The sequence below is a fragment of the Limulus polyphemus genome, unplaced genomic scaffold (genome assembly GCF_000517525.1).
Source record: "Limulus polyphemus unplaced genomic scaffold, Limulus_polyphemus-2.1.2 Scaffold310, whole genome shotgun sequence".
In the NCBI taxonomy this organism is placed as follows: domain Eukaryota; kingdom Metazoa; phylum Arthropoda; class Merostomata; order Xiphosura; family Limulidae; genus Limulus; species Limulus polyphemus.
This window is the reverse complement of record NW_013665920.1, coordinates 593011-618694: the sequence shown is the minus strand read 5'-3', so window position 1 is coordinate 618694 and position 25684 is coordinate 593011. Positions and strand designations below refer to the sequence as shown.

Sequence of the window (25684 nt, the reverse complement as noted above, 5' to 3'; positions counted from 1 at the left end):
TTCTTGTTTTTCATGTTTACTCCTTATGTCTAATTATAAAAGTAACTAAAATGTAAAAATATGGATCTTTTAGGTTAGTTACGATTAGATTAGGTAAAATAAATATTAATAATATTATAATAAAAATGTTTCACGATGCACACACGCGAGCAACTCATAGTAGCTCGTGGGTAATGTAATTCGTTAGCGTAACGTGAGCTGCATGTTCCCCCGAGCGATTTACAACTTATAATGGAACGGATAGTAGTTAGACATGGTTCAAAGGGCAATAAAACAATAAAATTTAATTATATATACTGTATACTGTTACAAACTTAGTGCTACTTAAGATAAACGAATGTAGTTTCATGTTACAATTTGAAGTTATTCTAGAAAGAGATAAAAAGTAATTTAGATTTATTCCTTTTTTTTTGGTGGTCAAATTGACCAATTCTGTTTTGAGATAGGGTAGAGAAAATAACAGATAAACTATAAAGTTTTACTGGAAAAAACCGATTTTAGGGATTATACAAAGGAAATTTGAGATTTTTGAGATGAAAAAAAGTATTTTTAATTTTAATATGAAAATTACTTTGCACATGGACTATTCAAAACAAATACTCAATATATTCATGGACAAATCTTTATTTTATTTTATAAAAAATGCTTCACTAAAAATATGGTTTTTTGTATGTGAATGACTTGTAACATTAACTGAAAGATTGTCAAATTTTGTGAAGATATACATACTATACTGAAAATTAGAAGTATTAAATCTATACAGACTTTAAACAAGTACAAGGAAGTTATGTGGTCATTCAAATTGACCAAGCCCGTATTGAGAGTTAATGGAAACAAAACTAAATAAAAAATGAATCGGCTAAATCAAAAGAAAGATATAAATATCCATTACTTTGATGCTTGTACTAATCAAATTTTAAGTGTAATAACAAAATATGCTGAAAGCAAAATCCTTTTTGGAGCTATTGAAACAGCAAAAAATGAAGCTTACCACAGCTCTACAAGATAGTTGTATTCTTCTTTTCTTTAGAATCTGTTGTTAAAAAACACCTAAGTCAGTTTTAATAAACAATATTATTTCTTCTACAGTCATACTGCCTTAAAGCAGCAAAACAAGCAACAATGTTGTTACACAGTGAAACGAAAAGTTGATTTGTTTGTACATATAATACATGATTTTTGTTCCCTCTTAAGTTTGAAAATAACTGGCAACATCATCAAGTGGTTGATAATAGGTCGTTCAGTTATTTATTTTATATGTATTGTGTGAATTCCTAGTTTGTTTCTTTTTTTTGTAACTAAAATACAAAAATTAAATTTGTAACATTCTTCATTATCATTAACTAAGCAGCCTCTAAAGTTATTAACTAATTCCTTTGTACCACAGTCAAGTCTGCAAAACTGCAAGTAGTTAGATCAAAAAAGACTTGAAATTTTATATTTATGAAAATCACATTTTAAGGACTAAAATGTTTTAGACAAAAAAAAACAAAAAACTTTTTAATGTTAAAAACTGGGAGTAAAGCATAAATAGGCATTAATAAAAGACTGGTAATATTTCATTGGAGTTTACCTAACCTTCATCTAATTACTTTAGACTAAGATGTAAGTGGACAAGAAAGAAGGTACATGTATAATAAATGTTACATCATTAAACAAAATATAAAAATAATGTTACAAGACCAATGAAACAATTTTGAACTTAATTTGGTCAAAGAGCTACTTCTGACACATAACTAACATATACAAAAAATGTAAAGGAGTTGCATCTAATAACACATTCACCATTATGTTTTTAGTAATATCTGATATACCAAAATGAATAGGAAAAATGTGATGTTAGAAATACAGAATAGAGGCTCATATAATATATTCAAAGCATGGAATTATAACCTCAGAAATGTAAGCGTTTTTTTTTGTTTTAACCTAACTATTAAGTTCTTGAAAATCATAAGCATCACACATTTATACTTACCATAATAGGATGTGTTTGAATCTTGTATTTGAGAGATATAAAGGGTGTTGTTGGTTATTGATATATCTTTTACTGTTTTACTTGATATAGCTTTTACTTTATACTGTTTAGGTTAATATTTAATTACTATAATATAACATTTCAAAATACTCAGAGTAACTACTATTAAGAAGTAAATCTTGAGATGCTTTACACACACATACACTGGTTGTTCCTTCACTGGAACAACTTCATTCTGTACTTCTAAGATCTGAATATTATAGAAGTCTTTGTTTTGGATTGATGTAAAACATAGAGTAGTATTTCTCATGTATTCTAAAGTTTTTGAACAGTTTTTTTTCAAAATAAAAAAGGGCTGAAATAATGCTTTAAAACATCAAATAAATTAAAACCATAGGAAAAACAACAACAACAAAATACAGTAACATGAAACAAACCTTGTTACTGTACTCTACTTCTTGATACACAATATAAATTTTTGCTGGAAATCATTTAAAAAAACTGAAAACAATCCTTAAAATTAATACACTAATGCTGGTGCATGCAAAAACTAGTTCACTAAAACTCTCATTTAGCTGATATCTTGATATTAAAATTTGTTATTTAACTCTAAAAATGTTCTTAAGTTTAACCATTTCCAACACAGTATCTTTTAATGAGGGTTAAATGACAAGATTAAGTTTTAAGTTGATTTTTCCCCTCAAATCACTTACAAAATAAAACTATAGCTGAAATATTCAAATTCAAAATTTTGTTTTCATATAAATTTTAACATTTGTTTTGGATGAATAAAAAAAAATCCAATCTGTAAATTGAAATTGAGATTTTTTTCTGTTCTTCCAAGTTCTCATTTTTATTTGAGGTGTAAAAATACTTGAACTTCTCACTCGAGGTAATGAAAATTTTTGCAATATCCAAATATAGCTGCAAATCTGTATTTGATGTTGTTGATTATTTTCAGCTCAGTTAGTTTGAAAACAGTAAATTTGTTATATAGGTGTTGTAAAAAATAAATATAATAAATTATTTTATTGAAGCAATCATTTTGGCAGTTGCTTTCATAAAAACTCTAACTTGTAATTTGAAACTAGAGTATGGTGGATTTCATACTGTCATGAGCTTAGAGATTTAAGGGAAGGTTTTTTTTCTAAAAGGAGTACAGAGGTAACTTTTATAACAAGATACACTAAGGTAGCTAACAAATATACTGTCTACTTACATTAGTTTTATTGATATACAGCATAAATTTTATAGCAAAATTTCTTTCAACAAAGTAGCTCAGTACATGATGTAATTAGAACTGTGATGTATTACTGCTAATAAGCATATGTGAAACATGACTTTCAGGTAACAGTAATGAGCATACTGAGTAATGGTTTAGCAAACAGTTATGTGACACAGTGATTTTTATTTCATCACAAACTGTAAACTTATCAACAATAAAAATTCTTATCTTAGGTTCTGAAACATTTAATGATTATAATGTTTCATTGTTTAAGTATTCATGTTTCAGATATGGCAACATTTACGAGTTATTAATTTTTATTCATGCAAATGACTGATTCCTAAATGTTCATTTTAAAAAGGATACTTATTTATTGTCAGTTCACTGATTATTTAAAATTTTGAGCTTGAATAGAAAAATATGGATAGCAACCACAATCAATTGTTGGGTTAATCTAATCAGGTAACAAGATCTGACTGTAACTCTTATAACTATTACCCCAAAAATGTGAAGTGTGATTTTGTGGCAGTATGACATGAACCAAAGGCTTCCAGATCCACATCCAGCATGCTAACCAATAGGCCAAGGTCTCACCCTACACGTTACATTGACTTTATACATATATATTCAATTTCAGTATCATTTAACTCTACAGAAACCTGCCTGCAAGAAAACATAATTTGAAATTTAGAACATTTACCCTTTTCACAGCAGACAAGTTAAGAAGTTCAGCTGCTGAAGGTCTTTCCCGATGATCTGGAAGCATCATCAGTTGTATAATTTGTTTCAGCTCAGGACTTAATTCTAGAGAAAAATAAAGACAACATTTAAAATGAATCATCTTGAATTTGAATACTTTAACATTTCTATTCACTATTTATTCTTTTGTTTCCTAGTATTACAGGTAATAGAAAAGCAATTTATTTAATTGAAATCCAAAAATTGCACCTTCCAATTAGATAAATTTTATGAATATAGTAAAATTCATCAGCTAAAGCCAAACATCTTTCACTGCCAATGAGAGAGAGAGAGAGAGAAAAAAGTTGACTGGCTCAATCATTACTATGTGAAAAAATGATTTTAAATTTTTAGTCAATAAATACCCCCAAAAGTTTTCTAATAACACTAAAAAAAAATGTTTGGATGAACATAAAATACAAAAAAAGTCCAAAAACCCCCAAGTTTAAGCTTGATTTTGCTTAATTGGCAATTCCAAATCTTAAAATTAGTGTGGATAGCATTTTCTGTATTTGCTATCTTTCAGAACGTGTCATGCCATTCTTCACCAAATTGTGTGTGCCTCAATTCTGTAGTCAACACACAGAAATTCTGAATTCTTTAACATTTAAGACTACTTCAACAAATTTATTAAAAATGTATTCCCATGTTATTAACAGAAACTTGTTGGTAACACTGAGCTATGCATTATGGTGATATTGGGTCATTCTTTCTACTGGTGATAATAAAATTATTGTAAAAAATAATAATAAAAATTTCAGAAAGTTTATTGCCTTTATTGGCTAAACATTATTCTTGGTGCTATCCATACAATGCATACTAAAACTTTTGGAAATATCATTCAAAAAACTGATGATTAAATTATTAATTTATTTTTACTCTATTCAATGTTTTTTCTGTGAGAATCTAATTTGAATTTCATATTCAAACCCCCCAAAAATACAAGTATTATATTATATTTGTCAGTAAATTATTAAATCTAGATTTCACTGAAAAGTTCTCAATTCCTATGAATAAACAGAATTAAAGTTTTAGATATTTTAACCAAATAAGTCTCATAAGACAGCTTTAACTTTGTCTTTCAAAGAATGCCAATCATAAAAGTATTTCAAGTGGGAGATGAAAATAATACAAATGCTGACAGCAAAAGTGAACCATACAAACATTTTTAAACTAAAACTTCTCTCAGTTGGAAAATATCAATTTATTCATATTCTTTAGAATATTACAGAATTATCTCAAACCTTTTAGAGAATAAATTAAAAGGATAAGATTTTAAAAAAATGTATAAGGAATTATTTATTGTTATAACTTCATGATCTAGAATTAAAACTTGTTTTTTCTAACAGACACTTTAAAATATATACCTTCTTACTTTATAATTGTTATGCATACATATGTATATGTAAATTTTTAGAAAAACATTTACAACATCTATAACTAGAACTGTACCACAAACTTTTTAAATTTATTTTTCATTAAAACTAAAAAAAATATTGATATAAATTGGGCCATTTCCAGTATTGATTTTAATGAAAAGATGACTAAAAACGTCCCACCCTGATATAAAAGTGTTAAGCAAAAAAACTTATTGTATGTAATAAAAAGTAATGCATCATCAAAAATAGATTAAGTTTTAATATAGTATTTTATTCCATATCACAGAAAGAAATCATTTGTACAGTTTCTTTGAAATTTTATCAGATATAAACAAATGTATATATCAGACAAAAAAAAAGTTGGAACTTTAAGTAAAGATTCATTAAAGTTGAATTAGATGGATGAAGATCATGAATACAAACCAATTCAACTCAAGTATTTTCAACTGCATAAGTCTAACTGTATACAACAAATATAAATTCTAGTTTGGAGATGGCTGGACTGGGTGATGAAAAAGTTTATTGTAAATGTATGACTTTTAAACAATGTTATATCATCCTCAGGTACCTAAAAAGTGATTATTTTATGCAAGTTAGATTTTTAAAGAAAATTAGAATATTCTCAATTGCATAATTATTCCAGTTTGTAACAATGCATGTAACTGGTACTGCAGACATGTGGCAGAAGTTTTTGTGGTTAGACAAGACATAAATTGAGCTTTTTGGTCAAAATTCAAAGCATCACGTCTGGTGCAAGCCCAACACGGCACATCACCCACTCAACATCATCCCAAGTGTCAAACATGGTGGCAGCAGCATCATGTTATGAGGCTGCTTCTCATCAGCAGGGACTGAGAAGCTTGTCAGAACTGAGGGGAAGATGGATGTTGCAAGGTACAGGCGAATCATAGAGGAAACCTGCCCGAGTCAGCCAAGAATCTAAAACTGGGTCAAAAGTTCACATTAGAGTAGGACAATGACCCAAGGCAAAAGGCCAAAAACCACACTGGAGTTGTTTCAGAAGAAGAAAGTGAATGTTATGGAGTGACCCAGTCAAAGTCCTGACTTGAATCCAATGGAAAGTTTATAGCGAGACTGGAAGATTTCAGTCCATCAATGATCCCAAAAAAACTTGTAGCAATTTGCCAGGAAGAATGGCCAAAAATTACACCATCCCATTGTGCAAAACTGGTAGAGACCTATCCAAAAAGACTCACAGCAGTTATTGCTGCCAAAGGTGCTTCCACCAAGTACTGACTTAGGGGGCTGAATACTTATGTAATTAGCAAATTCAATTTATATATTTTCTTTGACACATAATATTGTTAAATTTGTTTGTCAGAGTTTTGAATAAAAACAAGTTTATTAAAAAAATATTTTCACATTATTTGTATTTCCTCAAATGTGACACTATTGGGAGGGGTGAATACTTTTGCAAGGCACTGTATTAATAAAGTGTGTTACTGAATCTATCACAGGAAGTTATACAATTTTATTTCATTCTGTTTTACTCCTTTCTATCCTTTGCCCACCTAGTCAAAGCTTTATGGATATATTGAGAAAACTAAATTTCACAACTGATTAGCTTTTTCTTATTAAAATCTTGAATACTCATTTGAATGTTTAGAATACGAAGTAAGCCATGTTTTTCATTGTAGTTAGTTCAGAAGAAGAAGTTACCAGTAAGAAATTCCAAAGGTATCCTTCCTTCTCGTAACAGGTGCCATCCATCTCCTCCACGAGGCAGGTCCAGGTCGGATGCCAATTCCAAGATTGTTATTCCTAAACTAGAGACACACTTTTTGTGAAACTTTAGTAGTGTTTTACATAAAAAGAAAAAAGCCTACATTAAAAAATACTAAATCTATATATACAACAGTCAAAAGTTTTGGAATTTTGATATTATGAAACCATATACAAAGATACAAAATTTTTATAATAATATACACCATGATGCTGTTTTTTTCCACATATGTAAGTAACAACAGTAGCCAAAACTGTCAGACCTGGCCATCAATTCAAAATAATAACACTCATTTAACAAATTTGAGAGCAAGGAATTTTAACTGTTGATTTATTTTTTTGGGAAGATTTTAAGGAAGCAACTTCAAAAATTTTAGGGACATGCACACTGTTAAATTATAATATTTTACATTTACCATAGTATGGCCACTATCAATCTGAACCATAAACAAGTAGCTTAGTTCACAAATAATGTAATTTTTAGATATACAGATGATATGAAATACTGAATCACCAAAACTTTATTGAAACAAATTATGAATAAGTGATATAAAATAAAGTAATGATTTACAATTACAGCAGCATTATCTATTACCTGGCTTTAAAATAATGAATATACAGTATTTTGCCCCATAGCAGCATTACTGGCCACAAAAAGAAACCTGCACTGCCTTTCTTTTCAGGATGCACTTAGACATCAAATGCATGCAAGATATTTTCCATAATTGGAGAAGAGGAAAATGATGTTATATGATAGAAAAACACATATTTAAAATGTCTGTTTCAAAAAAAATCAAAACTTTCTTTTTGTACTTAATATACTTTTTAACATTACTTTTAGATTAACAAAATGGAAATAAAAAGTGGGGATTGGGAAAAGATAAAACCTATGTTCCACTCAAAGAGAAGGCCAAAGAGAGTATTCACATAATCTACAATTAATGATGTATAGAAATATATAGTAGTATAGAAAACAGTGACACAGTATACTTGATTAATAAAGTAAAATGAGCTATAGGCTTTACATTATAAGCATTTATAGCAGAAAAAAACTAATAAAATTCAAGCAAAAACAATTAGTTGAGTGAAGAATTCATTGTAAATAAAAGTGTAATTTAGAGATAATTTACTCTGCATTAAGTTTTATAATATCAGATGTTTATGGGAAACTATTTATGTGTTATGCCCAATAATACTTTGTGCATAAATAACACTCTTCTACTTTTTCAACCAAACTATAACCATTGTGTTTTACAGGTTCAAAGTACTACAACATAAAAGTACCTAAAAATGTCTGCAGCCTTTGTAAATTTTCCTTCCAATAATTCTGGAGCAAGATACATGGGGTCTCCTTCTATGGCTTCAGATATGTCTCCCTACTCACAGAAATAAATAAATAAGAGTAATATATATATATTAAAAATGAATTAAAATTTATTATATATACCATGTAGACACCAGATCATTACAGGAGATTTTTGTTTTCATTTTAGGATATGAAGCATTATGTTTTTTAAATAACCTCCTTGCACTGTGTATATTAAAATTGAAAAGTGAGTAATACTTAAAAGTTAATAACTTGAAATAGCTATAAATCAACCAAAAAATAAAAATGTAGGTTTCCTGACTTGAGAGAGTAATTTAGTATATTACATCAAAATCAATGAGGTAGAAATTGGACTTAGAATGGTACCAATGAACAAACTGACATCACAATTTTTAGATAAAATTAAAAATCAAATATCATGTTTGTCAGACTCAAGTGAAACGTTTGAAAGTGATAGACCAGCTAATCTTTCTCCAGTCAGAGGTTCATTTTGGAAGAGTAAAATTATATGGCAATTAGAAAGTAAAATCCACTTCAGACCAAGCAAGTTGTGGGAACTTTAATAATTTAAGGAGTAATTTGATCCTCCTTCTACTAGCATTTAATTTTGAGTAAGATCTTCCAGTGATTAGCTAATGAAGCCCATTAAGTAACCAAATGATTTCATAAGGTTAAAATAAGTTCTAAGAGAGTGTAGAAAAATAACAAAATATTAATGTGCAGAAAATGCTAGAAAAGAACTAAATAATGCTAATTTTTACCTTTAGAGTGATTATTTAAATCATGTAGAAAGATTTTCATTACTAAGTTCAGGGATCATCTTCAGGTTTTTACATTTTAAAATTATTATAGTGAAATTTCAACACCACCACTTATATGAATGGAACATTTCATTAAGAGTTTATAAATTTACTACTATTTTAATAGCCAAAATTTATTTTACAAAGTATTTTAATATATACATACATTTAGATGTATTCATCCTTAAAAAATACAAGTTGTTTATAAGTTTGACAATACTTTTTTTTATTATTGAAAGTGGAATTTGAAATTGTAAGGCAGTGACATTTATGCTTTTGTAATAAATGGGGCCAAATAATTGATCATAATGAAACTACAAAATAGAGAAAGAAAACAAAAAAATTTAATAGTGATTTTTTATTGCAACAGTTATTTACAAAAGAAATAATCTGTCAACACAGAATATTTACAAGTAGAAACACTTCTCAGTCACTAGAAAAAACTGACTGACCTTATTTAAGTCAAGAACTAATCCAAAATCTCCAAGTTTACAAACACCATCTTTTGAAATGAAGATGTTCGCTGGCTTGATGTCCAAGTGGATAAGGTTGTGATCATGCAAGTGCTTAACAGCCTAAAAAAAAAACATTCATACCTCATACATGTGCATTATTTTATAATTATCCACTTACTGTCCTCTTACAATGTTAAATAAAAAAGAACATCCACTATATTAAAGAAATATTGAAATTTACAAACTTTTAAACTGAAGTGAATTTTTGCCTTAATCTATATACATACAGATGTAATACATTTAACTCTCTCACTACGGACTTGGTCGAATCGGCTGAGTTAGTGACCCCAAAATGGCCTTTATAGTTTCCATACTATAACTTCTAGTACTTTTTGTGTATCTTCACAAAATTTTACAAGCTTTCAGTAACAATTAAGTCATATGTAGACAAAAAAATTAGAATTCTTATCGGAGTATTTTCACTAAAAATTTCTCCATGAATATACGAAGTCAAAGTGTAAAGTGATTTTCCTGTTAAGGTTAAAATACGTTTCTTCATCTGGAAAATCTTAAATTTTATTTCAGTAATCTCTAAAACCTGCTAAAGAAATCTCACATTACCCTTTTTCTTTCTAGAATGACTTCAAATTGTAACATGAAACTAAATTTGTTTATCCTAAATAGCTTTAAACTCATAATAGCATACACCTGTTTATATTTAAATTTTATTATTTTATTGCCCCTTCGAATCCAGTGGAACTAATATTCCTGACATAAAATTTGTAAATAACTTGGTGAACATGTAGATCAGGTTACTCTATAGTATTACATAATGCATGGGCTACTCAAGAGTTGCTTGCGAGCATACCTTGTGAACATTTTTTATTATTATTATTCATTTTACCTAATCTAGCCTAAAAAGTTTCAAATTTTTACATTTCAGTTACTTTTATTATAATAAATAAAGAATACACATGAAAAACAAGAAATAAAGTACTTACCTGGGTCTATTTTTTTGCTGTCGATTGTTGATGAAACTTAACCCTACTTTTGTTTTTTATACTAATGGTACTACTGCACTAAATAATTTTTTACTTAATTAAATAATGTATCAAAGAACACAGAATAATAACATGCAAAAAGCAAATAATGTTCCATAACTATTACAATTTCTCTGGCTTTCTAACTATGCGACAAGAGAATTTAAAAATTCAGCTAAGTACAAAGATGTGTTTCCCACGGGAATAAAGTTTGAACTGGAAGTGAAATAGACAATTCTCTGTACAAAAAACAACATAATATAATACACCATTTGATAGATTAAAACCTTGGCTTTCTATTGATTATATTGACAGGTGGGCATGGCAAGATAGGTCTGATTTTCTATTTTATGGCTCTGTAACCAAATAAGATTGAATGCTATAAAAATAATTCTTTACATGAGTAATGACAACATTATAATTAGTAATTTAAGTTAAATTTCGTAATTCTCAAAGAGATGGTAAATAAATTAGAGAAGATGGGATACCTAGAAAGCAAATGTCAATTCTCATACTAGGGAAAATTTGGGATTTTTTTGTTAATATTGCCTTACAAATTTAAGAACTTAAAACTTATGTAATATTAGAAGTTGGATTATTAGTTACATTTTCATGCCAAATTTATTCATATACCATGATAAGAAAGTAGTTTAATTAAATTTTGAATGTAACTCATTAAAACCTTGTGACATGTGCAGAAAAAATCCCCATAGCGAAGGTGTTAATGTCCTATAAATGATAACTGAAGAAACTGTAAACATTAAACTTGCTTTTTTCCCCAACTTTTATATTCTTGTTAAATGCTGTAAGTTATTTTCTTAGATTGAAAATAGATTTCCATTAGATACCTCATCTCACACCATAGCTAATCTTGATCTTCCACTGCCCTCTAATACATTGAAAAGAAAAACTTCTCGCTTGCCACACTAGCCTTTATACTCCACAAGTTTGAGCTGCTCATTTAGCATGCACAGAACACACACTCTCCTAGAGCAGCTGGATCCCTCTGTACCACTTTACATGAACCTCACTTTCAAGATCAGGCTCACAAGAAGTAGAACACTGGAAGTGAAGAGGAAGGGTGGGAAGAGGTAAGTATCTATCACAAATCTATTTTCAGTGTAAGAAAATGATAACTTCCAATACAATATATACATCTCCACTCAAACCATAGCTAGAATCCCACACTGAGAAGGTGGAGGGACCAGTGTAAGACAAAACAAGAGATGCCTATGGAAAGCATCCATAGAGAATCGATCAGATGTGCTCTGTAATTGAATGGCAGCACACATGTGGGGGACTGCACCACTTCTCGAACATGTGTGCTCTTCAACCTCAAAGAAGTGTAGTATCACGAAATAAGTGGCATTGAGGCCTAGAGTGAGTAAAAGAAAGACCTAAAAAACAATGTATTTGGTGTGAAAAAAAAAAAATCAACATGTGTGCTACTCCAAATTCAATCATACAAACGCGACTGAAAACAAACCGACTTGGGTAGGATAAGAGTCGCACGTAACATAGAAAAACAACGGACACAGAGGTAACTCCAAACCCACACAGAAAAACAGAAAGCCAACAGCCAGACCTTGTAATTATGAACTAGGTATCTACTCAACCCCAACCATACAGACGAGGTTCTATGTCCTGTTCTTGGTATTTTAAGGCAGAGGATTTCACACATGATTGAAACCATTATAAAAAGTGTATGGTGGCCAGGGTAAGCAGACCATGATGAATATATATATATATACACCAACCCCTCCCTTAAGTAAATAGAATGCTATACTGCAAGGGACTGGATTTGCGATGAGGAAGTAAGCAAACGGCATCGAACAGGTAAAATCAATCATAGGAGACAGGAAGAACAACAAATTGAATGTGGACTTACAGAACTGTATTGAAGCCTAAACTATAAAAACAGGTTATTCCTGTACTCTTTATTATGAGCAGCAAAATAACAATACCAACCCAACTGTAAGAGCATGGAATAAACATCATGCACCTGGCATTATGAAAAGGATGTGGGACACCTGCTCAACTGTAGGAACAGAGCATTGTACATCCTGCAACTGCATTACGAGGCAGATGAAGTCCCCTGAGCTCTACTGTAGTAATAACAGGGAAAAGAAACAACTTGCAACCAAAATTACTGAGAGGGGGGGGGGGCATAAACTGGTCTCAACCATAGGAACAGGGTGCTATCTACTTGAACCCGGTATTACAAGGATGATCCAGTTTTGGCTGGTCCAGCTCTCTACAACAACAACACACCTGGAAAGAAACATACATACAGAAACATAGTAGGAAGGAAGGTTCCCACCTTTGCTCATTTCTCAACTGAGTGGAGTGATATTACGTGGTCTCTACACTCGTGAGGAAGCCTCCGTGTCCCACCGCCCCAGCAGTTAGGAACTGGAAAGTGACAGGGACTCCCAAACTACACTCGAGAAAGAGAGGGAAAAGGCATTGGGGAGTCCAGAGGAATGTCAAAGTGCATTGGGTGATCACAAAACCCTATTTTGAAAAGCAGACCACTCCCGATTTATTCAATCGAAGGAGTGGCAAGAATGAGCAGGAGTCCCCTTTTGCTTTACCCATGAGTAACGGTCTGCCACGGACATATCAGAATGTGACATATTAAGAAATGAAAACATAGATATATTTATACCACTAGGTAAGCCACTATTGATCTTGTGGAACACCCCATTCAACAGTGTGCATTATAACTGTAAATGTATTTGGTTTGGGTTTAGAGGAAAGCATACCTGACTAAACAACACTTGCCACTGAGTGGGATCAGATTATATACTGAAGAAAAAGGAGACTCCTGAAAGAAAAATAACAAAAAAAAAAGACACTTACCCAAGGTAAAGTTGAACCTGTATGTGCAGAATTGCCACAAAAGGTAGACAATATCTATGAGAGAAGGATACAGGCAGTATACAGTGAGTAGTCCACATTCTTCTGAGGGACCAAGGCATGCACATCCCTGGAAGATAACGTTGACCCCAAGGCCTGGGTAACAGGTGTGTTAGCATTAACCCTATTGTCCCAGGTACCCTTTACTGTGCATGACACAAGGTTTTAGTGTCTTACATTCAAAATTTTATTAAACTTCTTTTTGTTTATGCTATACCAATTAGAATAGCATAAAATCATAGCTAATAATTTATATTTTAATAATATAGAAGTTTTAAGTTTTACAAGGCAATATTTAAAAAAATCCTGAATTTCCACTTGTGTGACCCATGTGATACATTATGTCTTAGCGTGTCATCATCCCTATTTTATCCACCACCCCTCACAAAAGTACAAAATTAAATATAAATTACTCTCTATAAAATTGTTATTGCTAAAACAAACCATAATTTTTATACCCTTCAATTTTATTTGGTTACAGAGCTATCAAATAGAAAATCAGACCCCCACCTGTCACAATTCATTGATGGTTCTCTCTTACGTTTCATTATATATTACCTATAACCAATAGAAAGTCAAGATTTTCATCTATCAAATAACATATTGTATACCATTGTATTCTGAACAGAATATAATCAATTTCACTCACAGTACAAGATTTTTTCCTGTGGAAAAGTTAACAACTAGCTTGGATGAATTTGTAATGGCTCTTGTCGCACAGTTAGAAAGCCAGGAAAATTTTGAGAGGTAAGTGAATTTGTCTACTTTTTGCATGTTATTATTAGTCTATATTCTTTGTGGCATTATTTATTTAAATAAAAATTATTAAGTGCAATAAGTACTATCTATAGTATAAAAAATTAGGGTTAACTCTCTTTGAAAACCCGAGAGCAAGAAAAAAGAAGATTGCTTAAGAACTTTATTTCTTGTTTTTCATATTTATTCTTTACTTATTATTATAAAAGTGACTAAAATGTAAAAATATGGATCTTTTTTATGTTATTTAAAACTAGATTAGGTAAAATAAGTAACAATAATAATATCATTAAAATGATTCATGAGGCACGCATGCGAGCAGCTCATGGGTAATGTAATTCGATAGTGTAATGTGAGCTGCATGTTCCCCTAGCAATTACAACTTTTATGGTGTGGATAGTAGTTAGACACATTTCAAAGTGCAATAAAACAATAAAATTTAACTATAAATAAATTTATATTGTTACGAACTTAGAGTTACTTAGGATAAACAAATGTAGTTTCATGTTACAATGTGAAGTCATTCTAGAAAGAAAAAAAGTGTAATTAAGGTATATTTCGAATTTTTTTTTGGTAGTTACAAGGTCGGTCAAATTGACCAATCCCATTTTGAGATAAGGTAGAGAAAATAACAGAAATGCATTTAGGAGGTTTTGGAAATTACACAAACGAAATTTAAGATTTTTGAGAGAGGACTATTAAAAACAAATACTCAATATATTAGTGGACATATCTTTATTTTATTTTATTAAAAATACTTCACTAAAAAATATAATTTTTTTGTATGTGAAAGACATATGAACTGAAAAACTGCCAAATTTTGTGAAGATATACATACTATATTGAAAGTTAGAAGTATTAAGTCTATAAAGACTTTAATCGAGTACAAAGAGGTCATGTGGTTGGTCAAATTGACTGAGCCCATGTTGAGAGAGTTAACTTCAAAAGCCAAGGTGGTAATCATGTTAAATCGAGAATTTAGAATTCTCAATAAATTGTGAAAAAGTAGTAATGAAAAACAGTAACCCATCGAAATCAAGACATTGTGAAGCAAAATTATTCATAGAAATGACAAAGATGATCAAAATATGAAATGGTGGCAAAAAGGAAAAAAAAAAATTTGGAAACTGAAAGCAAGCGAGAAACACATCTGACTCGTATTGTGCCACTTGAGAAAGTTAGTTTCATGTAATGTAGTACAGAGGGAGCCAGTTGCTCTAGGATAGTGTGTCGTGCTCCTACTGGTGAAGGGTTGTTGCATGCTCTATGCATGATAAATGAGCAGCTCGAACTTGGTGGGTATAAAGGCTCGTACATCAAGCAAGAAAAATTTCTTTGCAATGCGTTAGTGGGAAGTGGAAGATCGAGAAAAGCTATAGCGTGAGAAAGGTATGTATCATATCAGAATTCATTTCTTACTAATTATAAGATCACATTTATCTTGCAATTCTCAATTTAATGTAAAGTTCATGAAAATGTAAATAGTCGTACAGATGCCTATACAGTTTCATATAAAAACAACTTTCTTGAGTTGTTCTATATACTTAGAAACATAATTTAAGAATGAATGTATTCATTACTTACAAGCAGCAAATCAACAAGATAATTCCACACAACTGATTCTGGAATTTCATGGTTTTGTTCAGCATAATTGCTTAGACTAGAAATTAAACATGTACAAAATAATTAGATGTGTAAGAAGAATACTGATAATGTAAAATGTATATATACGAAAACATAATTTACATTATTAACAAAATGTTTTAGCACATTTAACTAAATTTATCAGTTTTGTACTTTTTTTTATAACAAATCTAAAATATTTTGATGAAAACATAATTCACATGTTATTAACATGGTACCATTACAAATTAACTTGAAAATTAAACATACTTCAATGGTCTGTATCAAATTAAACAAAACATTTCATTTGAAAAGTAAATTAAAAACAAAAATTAAGAACCCTAATTTTTAAAACATAACTAAATTCTGCTACTTTACTTAAAAGTTTAAAAATCATTACAAGAGACCAAAGAGCAAGTTAAAACACATGCCTACACACTAGAATAGTAGAGGGAGCTAGCTGCACTAGTATAGATGATGCAGTATGATTGTTGGAGGGTAATCACATGATCAGCACGTTATGAATTGAGGCAAAACTAATGGGGTATAAAAGACTGGTTCACTGTTAGCAAAAAAATTTAGCAATGCTTAGAGAGCAGTCCAGGGTTGAGATAGCTTTGGGTTGTTCTGTATACTTAGAAACATAATTTAAGAATGAATGTATTCATTACTTACAAGCAGCAAATCAACAAGATAATTCCACAGAACTGATTCTGGAATTTCATATATTGTGTATATATTAAATAATTAATGTAACTTAACTGTCAGAGGTAATTTTAGGTTTTTGTTTATTTCAAAAGTGACATTTTCTTCTGGGGTATAAAAGACTGGTGCACTGTTGACAAAAACATTTAGAAATGCTTAGAGAGCAGTCCAGAGTTGAGATAGCTATGGGTGAGAGGACGTAAGGCTGTTTTGGAAAAACCATTATGAGAGACCAAATATATATTTTACCTTGTTTCACAAAGTTCTGTTTGAATGTACAGATGTTGTTTTTCCTCCCATGCCTTTACAAAGCGAATACAATTGCTATGTTTTGGCAGCTGTTCATGTTTTTTAACTTCTTCCAATTTTCTTTGTCTGTAATGAAAAGTGACGTTTTTTTCTTTTACTTTAAAGGACTGTTAACAAACTAATTATGACTTTTCAACAGAGAAAAATGTAACATATGAAAGGTGAATAGACAATTGAAAATCATTAATTAGATGATACGTTCATATACAATGAATAAAGAAAATAACATTTATACATAGCCAGAAGTGTTAATGTGTTATCATTCATAAAAAAAATAAACTTTACCCTAGATTGTCAATTAATATACATCCTTACACTTCTTTAAGAGACTTCTCATCCTGATTAACTACACACACAGTGAAAATTTCAGACTAAAATGCTCGATTTAAAAAAAAATATAACACATCAAAACTGTACGAAATGAAATGTCTGAAGTGTTGAATAACATTTAAGATGGATTCTTTCTCAGAAATTGATATATGTTTATATATTAAAATATTAACAAAATGTTTTAGCATTGAATTACTAATTTTGCAACTATTTTTATAATAAATCTAGAATGTTTTTATGGAACATTATCTTTTGTATTGATTAAAATGACTAAGATAATTCCCATATTATTAACATAATAAAATTACAAATTAACTGGAAAACTAAATTCATATCTTTCTAACTCCAGAAATTGTGTATAATTCCTATTTTTTTTTTATATTTTGCATATATAAAATATTCAATTAATAAAATAACATTCATGTTTGAGAAAATCCTTAATAACAAATCTAACATTAACCAGAAAGAAACCACAGCTTACAAACATTTTTCAATATTTAATAATAAAGTATTCATATTGTAGAAAATGTATTAAACAAAATTAGATATTTGTGAGATCACCTGTCAGATTCTCCCCGGAACCTCTGCCTTGATTTTTTGACAGCATATCTTCGTCCATCTTCTTTGCTCCTAACTTTGAAAACCTTAAAGATATATAGTTTCATACACTCAATCTTGGAACTCAAAATTTTTAATATTAATTGTAAAAATACTGAACCTTATATTACCATTTTGTACCTCATGATATCTTAAAATTTCACTTATTATTATCTTCTATTTTTTCCAGTCTTTGTTCTTGTGATTCTCCTCTACCTATATTCTATCTATAACACAATATATTAAAATATATATTAAATAATTAATGTAACTTATCTGTCAGAGGTAATTTTAGGTTTTTGTTTATTTCAAAAGTGGAAAATTATTAGTAATTCCCATCTCTGCAAACCCTCCAGAGACCCTCTTAAGGCAACTCACAATTTTGGAAACATTATCAAAATTAATTTTGTTTTGGAAAAAGTTTACAAAGCATAGTATCTGTCAACTGGACATACTTATCTGAAAACAAGCTTTTTTTCTTAAAATAATAATAATAAAAATAACTTAGTAAATACATATACTTGTAAAGAGCAAGACATATTATCCACGTTTTTAACTACAAAACACATAACGCAATGTTAAGAAAAATAGACAGCTACAAATAAAATCAATACGAGCAGATTGTTCATTGACCATACATTGATCACTGTGAACCATACGTCGGACCATACTGCATGGTGCAGTATCACTGACTGATTAACTTATTAAAATGACATACATAAAAACTTCCCAAAGGATTAAAATTTTAAATCATCATAATACAAACTCAAAACTTACCTCACCAAATGATCCTGCTCCTAGTTTGCTTTCCACTTGAAAACACTGATCGAAATAAAGCTCCTGACTACTCTCATCATAATGTTTGCTGAGTAAGACTGGAAAACTTGTTAAGGAAAATATTTTATGTCCTTACAGTAAAGGAAATGACAAAATTATATCCTGATTTATTTATTTAAATGACAAAGTTAAATCAAGAATTGTTATCTTTACACATAAATGCTTATGAAGTTGTTAGCTTATTGGTAGGAGAGATGAATATCAGTTCTAGGAAACCTTGAAATTTATTTATCATCCAAGGAGCTTACCAAGATCTCATGAAAAACAAACATTTCTAACTGTATGCCAATGCTGAGAATCAGGCTGGTTAAGTAAGTGGCATAATCCTAATGAACTAAGGGTTACTTCTAGGCATTCACAGTTTACAGCTTTTGCAATTTTCTTCTTCTTATCAATTATTTTTCTCATAAAAACATATGTTAAAAAAATCCTCATTGTTCACTTGAGGTAGATCTAGTTTGTTTTTTAGAAAAGGCAGTGCTTTTCATTTATTATCATTCTGTATGTTACTGTACTTTATGTGTTTTAGTAACAACACTAATGAATTATAAAACTGCTGTTTTTGCTTTCTTCCTTTAATTAAAAAAGACAAATGAACAAATGTTAATTATAATATAATGAAGAAAAAATGTCTCATTTGTTTAACTGCTAGTTTATGAGAATAACAAAATTATCTGTTTTTTTATACAAAAAAATCTGCATATATTGCTGCGGATACAAATAGATGAACTGTTTCTTTATAAACTTCAACAACATTGGTGAATAACCTATAATAGCTGTGAAAGAATCCAAGTGAGAAGTTAATGAGTTCAGATTTTATTTGGTTGTTCCACAGTTAACTGTGGTCGTTACTATTTTCTTAATGATGTCAAGTATACTACAGTTTGACTAGAACACCTGAGATTTTGTTTGTTTTTCGTGAATCACAAAGCTACACAATGGGCTATCTGTGCTCTTCCCACTATGCATATTGAAAACTGATTTTTTACCATTATAAATCACAGATTTACCACTGAGCCACCAAGTGCAACACCTGAGAAACAAATATAAAAAAACAAGCTTTTCTGTCATATACGAGATATATACAAGTGAGAAAATAAATCAACAAAAATTCATGTTTTTGGTGAAGAAAATATATCAACAACTAAATACCCATATAATTATCAATTATTAAGAATTATTATAATACATATAAATGCTGCACTGATTATGACATTTCATGTTTTTATGGTGCTGTAACTTTCAATCAAAATAATCTCAATGCTTTTCTATTTATTAAGTAGAAGTATAACAACTTCTTGTACATGTTTAGGCCATGGTCAATTCATTTAGAATCTTTTGTAATCACAAACTGGAGAAATGCATACAGAATAATTTCCTAGCTTACTATCAAAATACAATTAAAATTCTATGTTTTCTCTTCATTTGTTTTTATTTTACAAGTTATTGACAGAGATCAAGATGTCAGATAAGACTTCTTCATTAACACAATGGTTAGTTTTCATGATTTCCTACTACTTGAAAAATAATTTAGTTTTTTATAACACCTTATGTAAAACAGATTTATTAAATTTGGAAAATAAAATAGGAAAACCAACTTCAAAATGTGTTTATACATATTCTGAGAGATTAACAAGAAACCTAAATTTGAAGATGCCAACAGTAAGATTAGGTGCTAAGAGTAGTTTAGCATTCATCTTATTTAAATCTTCATATTAATTTTTTGAACACAAGAAAGTATAAATCAAAAACATTTTGTCATAATACAGAAAACCTGATATTTCGACATGTAGGTAGAGCTGAATGTAAAAATTATTACTAATTAATTTCTAGCAACTTTCAAATACTACAGTTGTTGAATGTACTTCAAATGAATTAACATAAAACATATTTTAATACTTGAAAGTAAATGTGTTCTATAATACTCCCCTTCAAACCATCTTATTACATGTCCACTTTTATACTTCATTATTACCAAACATTACATCTGCCTTAAAGGAACAAGTGGTGAAGGATGTGTATGCTGAAAAGTTAAACTCAAAATTTAAGCATGATTAGGTCAAGCTGATTTAAAAAAAGATACATGAATCTGATCCTCTGAAGCTAACAACTTGAGCTCGTTGCAGTAATGGTCGATTGTGAAATAAGCGGCTAACAGGTGGTGCACTCTTCACAGGAGGTCTTGGAGGTAACTGGTCTCTAGGTGTAGCTCGAGCCTAGTTGTATTATGGAAAAAAGCATAAAAGTATTTAGAAACTAACTAATTTTGACTTGTGCAGGAAAATAGTTTCAAGAAAAATTGAAGTGATATTGTAAACCATACATTTTTAGTAAATGTTCTGATGAACAACAAGGTATTCACATTAATCCAGTACTATTTAAAGAAAAAAAAAAAGTAAAATTCCCCAATACTTCCCCTGATGTTTCTGAACAAATAGGCCTATATATATTTTCAAATTGTAACAAATGTTAAAAATTACTACTTATACTAGAGTTTAAGTACTAGTTTATGATATGAGATATGGCTTAACTGTAGTTTAAGAACATTGTTTCCAGAAACTAAAGTTTGGGGTTTGAAAAAACATCAAAGTTCTTTTTTTTTGTAATTTTCCTGTATTGGATAAAAGTATACATACCTGTAAGCAGTAATACCTCACTTATCGTATACAAGCTGAAATACCCATTAACTGATGGGGAATGTTTAAACTTAATTAAAACAATGCAAGGTTAACAGCAATCATACATTTCAAAATAATAAATTGAACATAAACCCTATCTCAAAACTTTAAAATTATAACAAAGCTTCTTCATAAACAACATTTGCAGTTTGCTTTCCATCTACCAATAAATAAAGATTTTGAGGTGATCTCAACCTTGATCACCCTACATCTCATGAACCATGAGAAATACATGGTTTTTTGTGAAACAACCAAGCAACTTTCATACTTTGACCTTCAATCCCTTTATAATATTCAACATTGTTTTAAGCATCAACCTGCCAAGATTGTTTGAGATTGACTCAATAGGCTGGGAGTAATTAACCACCAGGCTATACAAAATAGAAATAGGGGTATGTACAATTTCGACCCCTTAGAACATTCCCCATAGTTCATAGTGTCTACATATAAATTTTGGGTGAGTTCGGACCAAAAGGCTTGGAGGAGTTAGGATGCAAACAAACCCACATTTTATCTTTATATATATATATATATAAATCAAGGTCTTTAATCCAAGAACTGAATTAATAATGCTTACAATTTCATTAACACAACAAACTTATCCAACAACTTTGAAATAATCAGTATTAAAAAATCTAAATGAAACATTATAATTTTCCTATACTGAAAACATATTTCCGATATTTAATTCCCTACAGGACGTGGGGTACCGACATCCACATAGCAATAGGATGAGGGCTCCCAATCAAAGGAGTGAACTGCATTGTTGATGGCTCAGCTCCAGTGGTTGTGTAACTGGTATCAGGAGGCCATGTCTCATCTACATCAGCAGAACACCACCACTCTACTCTCAACTGAATGGCTTTGCCATCTTTTTGTAGAACCCATTCAGAAAGGTACCTCCATGGTCAACCACCCCAGAAGCTTGAAACTGGAAAGTGGTAAGGACTCCTACACTCCACTAAAAGAAAGGAGAGTGAATATGAGGTGGAGAGTCTAGAGGATCATCATCACCGGAGACAGTGCAATAGGTGACCATGAAACCCTATTCTGAAAAGCAGACCATACCGATATATTCAATCAAGGCATGGCAGGGGTGGGCAACTATCCACTTCTGCTTTACCGATGCAGTCCATGGGTTGTACGGTCCGGATCAGGCATGTTTATGAAGCAAAAACATCGTGAGGTTATTTGCCTTCAACCCCACCTCACTGGTGAGCATTGCAAAGAGTGCAATTCAACATGGCTGTACAGCGCAGATTGCAAATGAAGGATACGTGGTCAGGCACTGCTCACCACAAAGTGGGATCCAAATAGTAACTAACAAAGCAAGAGCCTCTGAAAGGAAAGAAATAATGAATAGAAATTTACCCAGTTACAGTCGCACCAAAGTATGAAAAATTATCACAGGTGGTAGATGAAAACCTGATGAGGAAGAAACCATGAAACTGTGTAGATAAAGGGGGGACAAACATATTAGGTGTAGTCCTCATGCCAGAATGTAGGAGTTCCCCCAATGGCCAACAGAGATGAGGTGCCAGGGAGGTAACAATGTCAAATTTGATGAGAAGACACCCAGAACTAAGTCCAGGAAGAAGATGACATAGGGGAGCAAGCCAATGGGATCAAAAGCCAAACACAATTGGTGAGGGTGGAACAAGAAAGATCTCGACTCGAGGAAAACTGCCTAGGAATAAAGAGACAGGAACGGACACTATGAAAAGAAGCATATGGGCAATAGAAAAACAAAGAGCACAGACCGTACACAGGAGTCGATCTGAATCAGGATGAGGATAAAAATGGGAGATGAAAGGAAGGGAATTAGGCAAAAGAAGGAGTTACCTCCCCTAGCCACTGATGTCTTGGGTAGGAAGGAAAGATATGGATAAAGGAGAAAAGAGAGAGTGGGGAAAAATGTACAAGAAAAATCATGGGAAGCAAATCCAACTTACACATGCATAGAGGAGAAGGAATTATGTTTGAAGGGAAGGTGATGCAAATGAAGGTAAAGTGAGGGAATAAAATATCACATTAATATCCCAGGTCAGAATGGTTAGTTGTCTGGAAGGACAACTAATCCATAAGGAACATATGAACATAGTAAGGATAGGTAAGGTAAAAACTTCTTGGTATCAGGAAATGAAGAACCAAACACTTGAACTCCAGTGGTGGGAAAAGGCTATCAAGATCTCCCTTCATCCATCTGAACAGGTTTGGTTTCTACAGGAAAAATTGTGGGTGATAACCGAAGAAAGAGGCGACCTTTTTAACGTTCAATCTCCCGGAGGATAAACACCATTAAAAACCCATGCCGAATTGCTCACACCTACTGTCAGATAGTGCTAGTCATAACCGTAACTCCCAAAGTGAATATTACTTTGCATGATAGATAGGCAACATGCGAAAAGAAAAGAAAAGACATGAGAAAAACATTGCTTTACTAACCTTAAGACTTAATAAAAATATTTGATATTTTACGCATTTAAGCATTGTAATGTTTACTAATAATCTGCCAAATTTTGTTAACATTCACTTACTAATTTAAAAGTTATAGCATGAAAACTATAACAAGCACAAAATGGTTATAAGGTCAGTCCCAGGGACCCAGTCTGTGCTGAAAAAGTTAAAGGAATAATATATGTAAACAATATATAGACAAGTATCATGTTCTTAACCCTAGAACTCCAGCGTGGGGCCACTATGACCCCATACCACTTGTTGTTCATGATTGAAATTTTCATGCTGGCATTCTAGGGTTAAACTGTTCTAATTTTTGAAATAAACAGGCTTTAAGTCCAAAGTAAACTCCTTCCTGAAAAACAGATGAATATTAAAGGTGTAAACAATAAATCAAAAACCCAACAATATATTTTTAAACATGAAGCTTAACAAAAGCAGAAACCAAATTTTCACTTAAATGCTAGTCAAAGAATGGAGAACTCTTGTTTTGTCAGAGAATAATTAATCAGTACTGACAACTTAAAAGAGTACAACTAAAAATAACCAAACAAGTCATACTACTAAAAAAGTCCTAACTTAAAAAGAATCATCTCATAAAAGGAAAAAAAATATCAGAAGATGTTGGCACCACTATTTATAACACTTTCACTTCAAAAAAGACAGATAAGCACCACTGAAGAAAGAATTAATGTCTAGTCATATAAATTCTGAAATAGAAAACAAAAGTTTCAATTTTTTAGCATATTTTATTGACCTGCATTTTGTTGAACCTATTTTCAAGGGGTTGATGATTTCAAACTAAAATAAACTTCTACGCCACATTTTTAAATAAGGTACAGTCTAACACATATTTGGTTAAAGTTCAATGTACCTGAACATAATGAAAGCTATCAAGTCAAACCTGGAAAATGGCTGGTCAAAAACTTAATGATATTTTACTATAATATATTCAACAATCTATACTGTTAATTAAACAAGACTTATTTTAAATTAATAGGCAACAACTGAAATACCATGAAATTTTCGTATCCTATTTTACTGTTAATAATATTTCCACACATTTATATCATAGTTTTAGTACACAAGAAGTGATGAATCCAGTGCAGGCTGTAATGTAGATATGTATATTCATTCTTAAAATAATAATAGATGGGACAGCAGAGGTCTGGTCTGGATAGAGGAGAATACAAGTGCAGTGGAAGAGAGTATAAGAAGAATCAATGGCATAGATATCCAAAAAATGGTGACACAGATGAAAAGGAGGAGGAAATAAGATGTGAGAGAAAGATAGTACAGAGAGCATGAAGCCAATGGCTTGAACAGGGCACACGTGAGAGGATGCAAAAACACATTAAGGTCACAGTCAAGCATGGAAATCAGGTGAGGAGGTCAGTGAAAGGAAAAAGGAGTGGAACAGAGTAGAGAGAACAGGAGAAGAAAACACTCTGTGGTACCAGGAAAGGCAAACTGTAATGTATAAGGCCACCCAATAACCAGCAATGGTGGAGACTGATAAACCATGGTCGAACAGTCAGGTAAGAAAAGGCAGAAATGTGGTTCACAGTAGGGCAGCCAGGAAGAAAGGAGCAGTGGACAGACCAAGAACAAAAGACCCACTACTTTCTTTGATAGACAAACACAGTGGAAGAATGACAGGAATGTGACAAGAAGAATGCTACATGATCAGAATCAGGCCGACAAGTGATGGACCAGACAAATACCGCATGTGAAAATGGAGGGATGATATTCCTTGATCAAAAAGGGATGTATGGAGTTGAAGCAAAAAAT

At 31.1% G+C, this 25684-nt stretch overlaps 1 protein-coding gene across 2 annotated transcripts in view; it reads right to left on the bottom strand.

The window, feature by feature from the left end:
• LOC106457276 (membrane-associated tyrosine- and threonine-specific cdc2-inhibitory kinase-like) overlaps positions 1–25684 on the bottom strand; it is a 44993-nt gene that overhangs the window by 13620 nt on the left and 5689 nt on the right. For both annotated transcript variants that reach the window (XM_022383138.1, XM_022383137.1), the window contains exons 3-12: positions 20842–20974; positions 18699–18796; positions 17886–17968; positions 16935–17060; positions 15942–16017; positions 9640–9762; positions 8345–8436; positions 6998–7104; positions 3901–4004; positions 992–1033 (exon numbers count right to left, since the gene is read on the bottom strand). In XM_022383138.1, the coding sequence (XP_022238846.1) occupies positions 992–1033; positions 3901–4004; positions 6998–7104; positions 8345–8436; positions 9640–9762; positions 15942–16017; positions 16935–17060; positions 17886–17968; positions 18699–18796; positions 20842–20974 (984 nt within the window). The remainder of the gene's footprint in view (positions 1–991; positions 1034–3900; positions 4005–6997; positions 7105–8344; positions 8437–9639; positions 9763–15941; positions 16018–16934; positions 17061–17885; positions 17969–18698; positions 18797–20841; positions 20975–25684) is intronic.